The sequence below is a fragment of the Haliotis cracherodii genome, unplaced genomic scaffold (assembly GCF_022045235.1).
Source record: "Haliotis cracherodii isolate W230 unplaced genomic scaffold, xgHalCrac1.p SCAF_6, whole genome shotgun sequence".
NCBI classification, from domain to species: domain Eukaryota; kingdom Metazoa; phylum Mollusca; class Gastropoda; order Lepetellida; family Haliotidae; genus Haliotis; species Haliotis cracherodii.
In genome coordinates, this window is record NW_027266319.1 from 31,977,128 (window position 1) to 31,987,738 (window position 10,611).

The window sequence follows — 10,611 nt, forward strand, 5'->3', positions numbered from 1 at the left end:
CATCAAGATACCGGATAGTGTAACCTTTCCGGAATTATGAATTCGCTATGGTGTCTTTAGTAATCATATACAGTGTCATATACGGCAACTAGAGACACCATAATTAATATTTATAATAGTTTTTGTGAATGATAAATGGGTTGTATGTGCCTCATAAGCCTGTATAGCTTGACACTACATTTCAAATACTTGTATTTTTTATCATGTGTGAATCGACTTTTTTTATAGTGTGTGACATAATAATAAAATTAATTTCTTCTTTCTTCTTTATTGCTGAGTACGACATTACAAAAAAAATATTTCTTCTTTCCTTAACTGCCTCCCCCCCCCCCCCCCCCCCCCCCCTGACGGCGCACGTCCTAAAACATCTCCTTCGCATACACAAGTATATGTTGTAATTCTGTTCGAGATCATTGAAATTCTGTTTCCAGAAATTATAAAGGAAGATGAGATGGGCAGCTAAGAATCACCTTGTATTCTCTCGGGATAATTCCAGCAATGTTCACATTGAACAAGAACTATGGATAAGACCCTCCTTATCGTACTACCTATAATCCTTCAGTGAAATGCACGTGGTCCTAATGTGAAATATTACAGTGATAGGTCTTGCTTACCTATGGAATTAATGGAATTAGTATTCAAGAGACATGTTTTGCCCGATTGTGAGTTTTAAATCAATAGTTATGTTAGTCCTAGGCAGGAATGTTTCATAAAAAAACGGAATTTGAAAATCCTCTCAGAAGTGGATGTGCTATTCCGATCTGATGTAGTTTACCAAAACCATGTTCTTGTCAAGTAAAACTGGAAGCTAATGCTGTGAGAATACTCGCATCTGTGAAGGAACATATTTTTGTTATCAACAGTAATGATACAGGTGAACCAAATGTAGAAGAGTATCCTCAAGTTCTTCAAGTGGGGACTTTTGAGAGCCAAAGTGAATCAGAGGTTTGTCAGGAAACAGATCATAATGAGTGAATTGCAAGTGATCTCGCTCTTATAAACAACTCGCACTTATGTCAACGGGTTATCTTAGTAAGTGCTCTTTATCCAGTCTTGACACAGATACGATTGAGTCCCATCATGTCGAGTGATACACTGTTAAAAATGTGTACAGATCATAATTATCCCATATCATTCACATGTTTAGGATTGTGTTTAACAGCAAAATGTGTGTAGAGTTTTTATTTGGGGACGAGCCTTATCACCTAACCCCCCCCCCCCCCCCCCCCCATCCACCCACCCACCCACAACCACACACACACAAACACCCTCCACCCCACCCCTTGAAATTTAGTACATAGGTCATTTTTTTTGTTTTAAAAAGGGTGCTCTCTATATGTTTTTTAGCGTTTAATTGGGCTATAGAAGTATGGGAGGGTTACTATAGTAGTTATCAGGTATACTTCAATTGTCAGGTTCAGTTTTCTGTATGGTAGTAATCAGCCATACAGCAAAAACACATAATAAACACAACACCCACAGTCTGCCGTAGCTGGATGTTTCTGGACACCTTCAGTTTGTCCGGGAATATGATCAAAGGTATCTTTATCTTATACAGCAGTGGTGTTCACAATAGTGTATGCAAGTTCTCAGTCAGTGACGAGTTGATCAGTCGTCGGAAAATTACACCTGGAATCAGGTTACATATTGGAAACAATGACGTTACTTTGGCTCAAAACTTAACTTCTTGCTGGTATAGGTTGCTAGAGATACCTTTTGTCATCACTGATATTCATTGATCCATTCCTTGACATTTTATGTTTAAAGATAATTTCATGTTCGCCCTAATAATGATTTTTGATTGGCCCCGATCGGCACTATATTCGTGCTCATGGGTGTCTCCAAAGTGGGAAACGTCTGAAACCTGCATCCCTCCGGTCTTTCTGTATAACTGAAACACTCTTCAAAAGGCATTTAACCAACTCACTCGCTCAAAACTTCTCGTAGGCGATTGGGGTACACATGATAATGAATGCCTCGTTTTGCCACCCACAGCTTCAGTTTACTGGTTATGATATACCTCATTCGTGATATATACATTTATTTTCCCCAGTTGTCGTTGACATTCAGCGGCGATGCCGATGGTAACGGCTTCAACGTGGACGTGACGGGTATGAGCAAGAACATCAATCAAGTATGGATGAGGTTAGTGGCGCCGGTCGGAGAGAGAGTCTACGGTGGAGGGGAACAGTTCTCCTACTTTAACATGAAGGGACATGCTTTTCCCATCTGGACGCGAGAGCAAGGTATTTGTAGAACCATTGGGGTCTTACCATTACACGTATGTAACAGTTATTAGGTAGGACCTATATGGGGGTACAAGAAGGGGCATTGCGGTGTTGCTCTTGGTTTCATTTGTCCGTGAAGATCCGGGGTAGACTAGGTCTTCAGCAACCCATGCTTGCCGTAAAAGGTGACTTTGCTTGTCGTAAGAGGCGACTGACGGGGTCGGGTGGTCAGGCTCGCTGACTTGGTTGCATGTCATCGTATCCCAATCTCGTGGATGCTCGTGATATCAATCACTGGATTGTCTGGTCCATACTCGATTATTTACAGACCGCCGCCATGTAGCTTGAATATTGCTGAGAGCGGCGTTAAACACCAAACAAACAAACAAACAAAACAAACAAACTTCACGTTTGCCCGAAAGAGGGACAAAGCGAGCATGTCCTTTCAAGGATTCCACAATCGTATCGCTAAAACATCTTAGAGGAAGTTGAGTAGATGAGTGATCAGCGCGTTCACAAAGAAAGCTTGACTTTCTACGAGGAAGTGATAAGACTTCAGTTCTGCCAAGGCACTTGTTTCTAGTGTCTCATCCCTGCTCATGAATTAATTGAGGTCAGGTGATCTGTGGTTTAACATTATTTAAGATTATTGCGTTTATATAACGATATGCATGCACGTTTGTGTGTGTGGCTGCTTGTACTAGTCCGAACTAATGCCGGTTTTATAGTGCCAGCCCACTGAGATATCATGCCACAGTCTCACGTGAATACCCCACTCAGACACATTATACTGTCCCCGAATCGACAACTCCTTGTATTCTACCCTCATAACCGAGCGCCAGACAGGGAAACAACAAGTACCATTAACGTCAATTGGTGTGACTCGGTCAGGGATCGAACTTGCTTATGAAGACGTGGGTCGTAGTCATACTACAATACTTCTAAAAGCAGCTCAGGCAGGTACATTAATCATTGTGCCAAGTGGCCTATAGTCGAGATGAAGATCACGTTAACCTACATTTTTATACAGAGTATTAACTTCATTCATTTATTTTTTTAAACTGAACAAATGTTTTAAATAAAGAGCAGCGTTCACATGTCGTAATTGATGAGGTTTTAAGTTTATTACATATTTCATTGATGAACGAAAGATATTTCCATCTAAGAATTTCATATTTATCACATTAATAAACATACAGTAAACTACGGTTATAACGAACCTAAGGGACCACTAAATTTAGTTCGTAATAACCGTAGTTCGTTATAAGCATATATACAGCATATATACAACAAATGACCTGGACTAAAAATAAGTTCGTTATATCGGTCAGTTCGTTATAAGAGTGTTCGTTATAAACATAGTTTATTGTATTCATCATCCGACTTCTACTTTGCGCGGATGAACGTTTTGGTAATTAAAAGCGACAATACCCTTTCCATAATCCCTAGAAAAGCAGAGCAAATTGTACGATTCCTACTGTATCATTAGTGCGTTTTTATGAATCACCATGTAATATTGATGATACCATGGGTAACTCAAATATATACTGTAACATATATCCCACACTGAAAGCAGGATTCGCTACTTAACAGAACTACTTATTCATTGTTCTCGTTCTCTGTTGTGCTGAGTAATAAAAGCAGTGAGGTTCTACCGATGACGTCATAAAGGTGACTCTATAGCTACCACAGCTTTATCTGCCGCAATGTGCTGAGAGTAGAAGTAGGGAGGTTCTACCGATGACGTCATGAAGGGTAACGTTATCCACAGTTCAACTTTCCTTTGTAGGCGTGGGGAGAAATCTCAGCACCCTGGCCACGTTTTTTGCCAACAACCGTGATGGCGGTGGCGGGGACTATCACACGACCTATTTCCCTCAACCAACTTTCATCAGCACACGCAAGTACTACTTTCATTACACCGGAAGTAACTACGCGAAGCTCGATTTCAGCAACAAGTTCCACGAGATCTCGTTTTACGAGACTCCAATCAGTACAATGAGGTTTGCTACAGCCTCCTCTATGAAGAATCTTGTCAGCGGATTGATATCAATGTTGGGTAAAGTTCCTGAACTACCGGACTGGATCTATGATGGCGCTGTCATCGGTGTTCAAGGTGGCACTCAAAAGGTATGCACTTCGGTCCACTCGGCTTCCTCCGCAACCAACACAATACCATGGGGTACAATGGAATAGGCACATGGTGTGGTTTCACTGTAAACTGCTTAACGACGGGTCCCACCTGTTGTATTTCGTGTTACATGACAACGCGTATATATGACCCGTAAAGATCCGGTAAAATTTGCTGTTCAGCAACCAATGCTGGAGACTAACGGGATCGGGTGGTCAGGCTCGCTGACTTGGTTGATACATGTCACCGTATTCCAATTACATAGATAGACGCTCATGATGTCAGTTACTGGATTGTCTGGTCCAGACTCGCCGTCATGTAGTTGGAATATTGCTCAGCGTTTCCTGAAACAACAAAGAAAAAAATATTTACAGAACAGACAAACAAATAAAACAAATTATTTTATAGAACTAGTTATCGTGCGCTCAACACAAATTAGGAATACACTTTGACTTGAAACAAAAGTCAATGGAAAGTATAATTTTATTTGAACTGTTGTATAAAGATTTGCGGCTGCCGCCCGGTTGGGTTATATCTTGGAATAGTCACGTGCACGAAACCATTTCCAATATGGATTGTTGCAGTGCTGGCGAAGGTCCTGATGGACTCGAGCCAACTGAAAAGAATTGCGAAAGTATGGTATAACTTCATGTGATAAATAGTATGCTTTATAAAACAATGTTACAAAAATTATAACATATACCATTCCTCCTTTCACTACGTTCATTATTGAACACTCTATGTGATTTTATTTAAAGATGATGGATTATATAAATTTGGCGGAAGCTCATGGTGTGAAGGTAACTGGAGTATGGATACAAGATTGGTCCGGAACTATTCACACCTCATTCGGACAGAGAGTGTTCTGGGACTGGAAGTGGAATCCCGAGAAGTACCCAGGTAATCCATGATCCACAGTGATTGTATATTGATCTGCCGATAATATATAGTATTACTAAGAAACAGGATCGTGTGCATGACGTGCATGTCTTGGCTATCATAAATGCTGTTTAAACACCTTAAGCCCTAACTCGTTGTGTACGTTGGGCACATACGCATTAGATGTTTGCCGTTTGTTTCAAATATATTAACATGCTTTTCTCGGCTGGATATGTCGCCCTTTATTGGTTTCACTACAACTAGAGATGGTGTTCCATACCAAATATTTTACGTGACTTCAGTTGAGGGTCTGGCAATGAACGGTGTATCACAAGAAAGGTGTCGGTGGTGCTTTGTTAACATTGACAACACTGTACCCTCTTTAATCTGGATATCCTAGATAAAATTGGCAAGATTTCGGATCTCCGTATACAGTAGAACCTGTTTAGTCCGGAACCTGTTTATTTCGGACAAGTATTGTTTTGAATGTTTATATGTATAAAAAGAGACATGTCAAAGTACCTGATTCGTTAATCAGGACATCTGTTAATTGAGGTTGAGGTCAGAACTGCGAAATCGGGATTAACGGGTTTCACAAAATCGACAAAGCTATTTGGTCCCAAAGTCCATTCAGATTAAGGGATCTCCGCATTAAAAAAGTGAAGGTAGTTTTTAAGAGCTTATCTTTATTGTCAGGTCTCGACAAGACTATCAACACACTCAAGGCCCGCGGCATCCGAGTCTTCGTGTACGTCAACCCGAACCTCAATGCTAATGGAACGTTGTTCAAGCAAGCAGACGCTAAGGGCTACTTCATCCAGAACACGGAGGGAAAGACGCTGGTGCAGAACTTCGGGGAGTTCTTCTGTGGCACCATAGACCTGACAAACCCTGCAGCCTTTCAGTGGTACAAGAACGGTGCGTATCCCTAGCAACGCCCTTCAATCAGAGCTGCTTCGTTCGGGGTCTTCGAGGCTGTTAAAATTGTTATGAATAGCTAGCTTGCGTCTTGATTGATTGATTGATTGATCGATCGATCGGTCGGTCGGTCGGTCGGTCAGTCGGTCGGTTGATTGGTAAACATGCATATGTCTCATAGTAGTATTAATATATTGCATCAATGGCGCATGCGTACTCCCTGATCTACACATCATATGCTGAATGTTGCCATACACTTACAAGGTGATTTATGGACCATTTTCACTAGTTACATACAATGTAGGGTTACAGGTGATTTTGGTGAATCCAAAATGTTTGCCCAAAGACACAGGGCGCAAAAGTTTATCAGTTTGGTGAATGTATGGACATGCATCGGATCCTGGTAAGGCTTGGGGACAGAACTCTTACTTGTTCGGTACGTTAGTGTGTGAAACATGCTGTCGGGAGCAATGTACAGCTCACACTGAAACTTAGACACGTGCTGTCTGTTTCAGAGATACTGATCAAGAATGTGATAAACTTTGGGTTTGGTGGCTGGATGGCCGACTTCGGGGAATACACCCCGGCGTATGCCACGTTACACAACGGCACAGCTACAATGCGGCACAACGAATGGCCTACCTTGTGGGCCCGAATGAACCGCGAGGCTCTACAGGAGACGGGGACTGAAGGCGATATTGTGTTCTTCATGAGGGCAGGATTCACAGGTACAGTTCCCCAAGATAGGCCAAGGGTTAGAGTTTGTCTTCCTAAACCCATGCTTGTCCCCAGTGAAGATCCGGGTTAGGAGGGTCTTCAGCAACCCATGCTTGTCCCCAGTGAAGATACGGGTTAGAATGGTCTTCAGCAACCCATGCTTGTCCCCAGTGAAGATCCGAGTTAGAATTGGTCTTCAGCAACCCATGCTTGTCACAAACAAACAAAACTCATCAATAGAAGGTATTTTCGACGTCATAACGTACATGTCTCCAAAAATAATATTATACTACTCAAAAGAAGTAAAAGAATATTCGATTTTTTCACATGCATATAGTTAAACTGTCATAGCATGATAGATTAACTTTAGTCAAATGAAAAGTGTTATTAAACTTTTTTTTGTAGTAGTTTATATACTGTGGGTTTTAATGTGCCTTAAAATTAGTACTGGTGAAACCCACATGCACCGATATAGTGCTGACAAACAATTATTATCAGGTACGTAATCCTGCTCACGTAAGTAAATATACACCCAAGTATATATGTCATGCAAACTCATTTGCTCACGGGGCGGTCAGGTAGCCTAGTGGTTAAAGCATGCGCTCGTCACGCCGAAGACCCGGGTTCGATTCCCGACATGGGTACAATGTGTGAAGCCCATTTTTGGTGTCCCCCGCCGTGATATTGCTGGAATAGTGCTAAAAACGGCGTAAAACCATACTCACTCACTGACTCACTCAATTGCTCACGTTAATAATAATACTATCCAGACGTATATTTGTACCTACTTTGGAGGTGATGCAAAAGTATATTTACACAAAAGCAAATTTGTTCCGATTGGCAATATGACTCACGTGTATACTAGTTTTATATTTGACCAACATGTTATTGGCTGTTTTATCAAATCTATTTTAGTAACAGTCTGTCAAGATATGACGTAAATTTGAAGACAGATTGTTTGGTTTATTTGCCTGTTCGGTTGGTTTCGTTAGGCAGCGGATTCGGTTCCACAAAACGGCGATAAGCACAAACCGGTACCGATGACACAACCTCTACTCGTATAAACTCGGTTCCGGTTCCGAATACTGGTTCGCCCTGATTATGTTTCTAGGTTTGTCAGCACCATACCCGTGCTCATGGGTTTCATACGTCTTGAATTTTGTCCCCGAAATTTCTTGAACAAATTTTTAAATAATTAATATGCTTTATACTGTTAAAAACGATTGCCTGCCACAAAAATGACATTGCTATAACGTGTATTTTTAGAAGAAAGAAATTATTGTTGTTTATGTTTAAGTTGTTTTTGTTTGTTGTTGTTGTTGTTGTTGTTGTTGTTGTTGTTATTATTATTATTATTATTATTATTGCGGTTTAGGAACAGGGAACTACAGCGTCATGATGTGGGCTGGGGACCAGAACGTTGACTTCAGTTATGCAGATGGACTCGCCTCCACCATACCCGCTGCCCTATCGATGGGAATAACGTCACACGGACTCACCCATTTCGACATAGGGGGTTACACGACCTCCCAGGCAATGGGATTGGTCCGGACTGAGGAGAGGCTGCTGCGAGGGGCAGAACATGCAGTGTTTGGGCCCATGTTCCGAACTCACGAAGGTAGAACACAACACTATGCCGTATTCACAAAGTATATCTCCATTCCCTATCCATACATACCCTGGACCAATTCGTAACACTGGATTAAGACTGATCAGTTTTAAGTCAATCAATTTTAAGTTAGAAAAGTTGTGATTGTGTTAAGGAAAGACAGTTTTCTCAGATACCCAGATACGTTTCCTTTTGTCCTGTGATCTATACTGGTGTGTTTCCGTGTGTGTGTGTGTGTGTGTGTGTGTGCGTGTGTGTGTGTGTGCGTGGTGGGGGCAGTTTTTAGGCGGTAATTGTGTCCTGGTATTGGGGTAGTTGTTACTCTCATACTTGCACTATTCCCAGGATCCGTAGAGTTAAATTGAATCTGTCCTGAAAGTTGCAATGCCTCCTAAAACGAATGAAATCGACTGATTCGGGAAGAATACCAAGTCATCAGATATAAAGAATGCTCATTTTCCGTTTCTCTTTCCATTTTTTTCGATTTTGTTTAGGTAACCAACCAACTGCTAATGTTCAGTTCTACACCAACAAGTGGATTACTGTCAAGATAGCCCGTCTCTGTCAAATGTTCACCCTGTTGAAAAACTACAGCAAAAGTGTTGTCCGCGTGACGTCACAGACAGGAATCCCTGCTCAGCGCCCTCTATTCTTAAACTACGAAGATGACGTAATGACGTATGACGTCACTTATCAGTACATGTACGGAGATGACCTTTTAGTCGCGCCAGTATTTTTAGCCAATCAAACAACGTGGGACGTCTATCTGCCGAATGACCCAAGTTCCGCATGGGTCTTCCTATGGTCTGGCAAGGAATACCCTGGATCACAAACGGTCAAGGTCGACGCCCCGGTAGGTCAGCCCCCTGTGTTTTATAGGAAGATATCCCCATATGCTTCAGTCTTCCAGCGGATGGGGAACCTCTCTCTAGTGGTGATCCCAACAACCCCTCAACCTACTGGCCACCCGATTCACACTACCGCCCACACAACATGCTCGGCGGGATTCATTACATTTTCATTCCTGTTAGGACTTTTGTCTTTGTTCTTTGCCCTTAAAGCTCTGTTTTGAAGATGCCCATTAGGAGTAAATAGTTGATACATGTTCTGACCCTGTGAGGACGTGCAGATGCAATTATATAATCATGATCATATCGACTGGTCAGGAACGTCTGGTTGTGGGGTCGAATCTTAAATATGCCCCTCTTATGTTTCTTTCTTTGTGAGCACCATACCGGCGCTACCCATTTTATGTGTCATAGTTTTTATAATTTTTTAAATTATATTTTAGCATTTTTATTAGTTTTCTTAGAGAAATGGCATTTTTACGTTGTTGTGTCAAGACATAATCTTTTCAGGTGGAAGCAGAAGGGTTTGTTCATTATATCCAGAGAACAATCATATTATGATGCAACGCCCAAGACAAACTACCAAAAAATCAGTATTTTGTATTTATGCTATATATAATATTGCTGAAAAGATCGAGCATGTACACCAATAAAGAATACGTTATTAGTCCGGAACCCGTTTACCCGGAATCTCCACACGTACATTCCGGATACTTCCGATAGGAACGCATCCATGGATACAAAGGGTAGAGCCCTGAACCAGTGATTCGTTCATCCGGATCATTCGTTGTTCGAGATGTATGTATGTATGTATGTATGTATGTATGTATGTATGTATGTATGTAGTATGTATGTATGTATGTATGTATGTATGTATGTATGTTATGTATGTATGTATGTATGTATGTATGTATGTATGTATGTATGTATGTATGTATGTTATGTATGTATGTATGTATGTATCTATGTATCTATGTATGTTATGTATGTATGTATGTATGTATGTATGTATGTTATGTATGTATGTATGTATGTTATGTGTGTATGTATGTTATGTATGTATGTATGTATGTTATGTATGTTATGTATGTATGTATGTATGTATGTATGTATGTATGTATGTATGTTATGTATGTTATGTATGTATGTATGTATGTATGTATGTATGTATGTATGTTATGTATGTATGTTATGTATGTATGTTATGTATGTTATGTATGTTATGTATGTATGTATGTATGTATGTATGTATGTATGTATGTTATGTATGTATGTATGTAT

At 40.7% G+C, this 10,611-nt stretch overlaps 1 protein-coding gene across 1 annotated transcript in view; it reads left to right on the forward strand.

The window, feature by feature from the left end:
- The window catches only part of LOC139444613 (sulfoquinovosidase-like), a 26,882-nt gene extending 16,611 nt beyond the window's left edge, over nt 1-10,271 (forward strand). Inside the window, exons 5-11 of the mRNA XM_071225522.1 lie at nt 2,054-2,246; nt 4,018-4,358; nt 5,118-5,259; nt 5,935-6,156; nt 6,672-6,884; nt 8,249-8,491; nt 8,977-10,271. Coding sequence (XP_071081623.1) covers nt 2,054-2,246; nt 4,018-4,358; nt 5,118-5,259; nt 5,935-6,156; nt 6,672-6,884; nt 8,249-8,491; nt 8,977-9,554 — 1,932 coding nt within the window. The 3' untranslated portion in view covers nt 9,555-10,271. The remainder of the gene's footprint in view (nt 1-2,053; nt 2,247-4,017; nt 4,359-5,117; nt 5,260-5,934; nt 6,157-6,671; nt 6,885-8,248; nt 8,492-8,976) is intronic.
- The last annotated feature ends 340 nt before the right edge of the window (nt 10,272-10,611 follow it).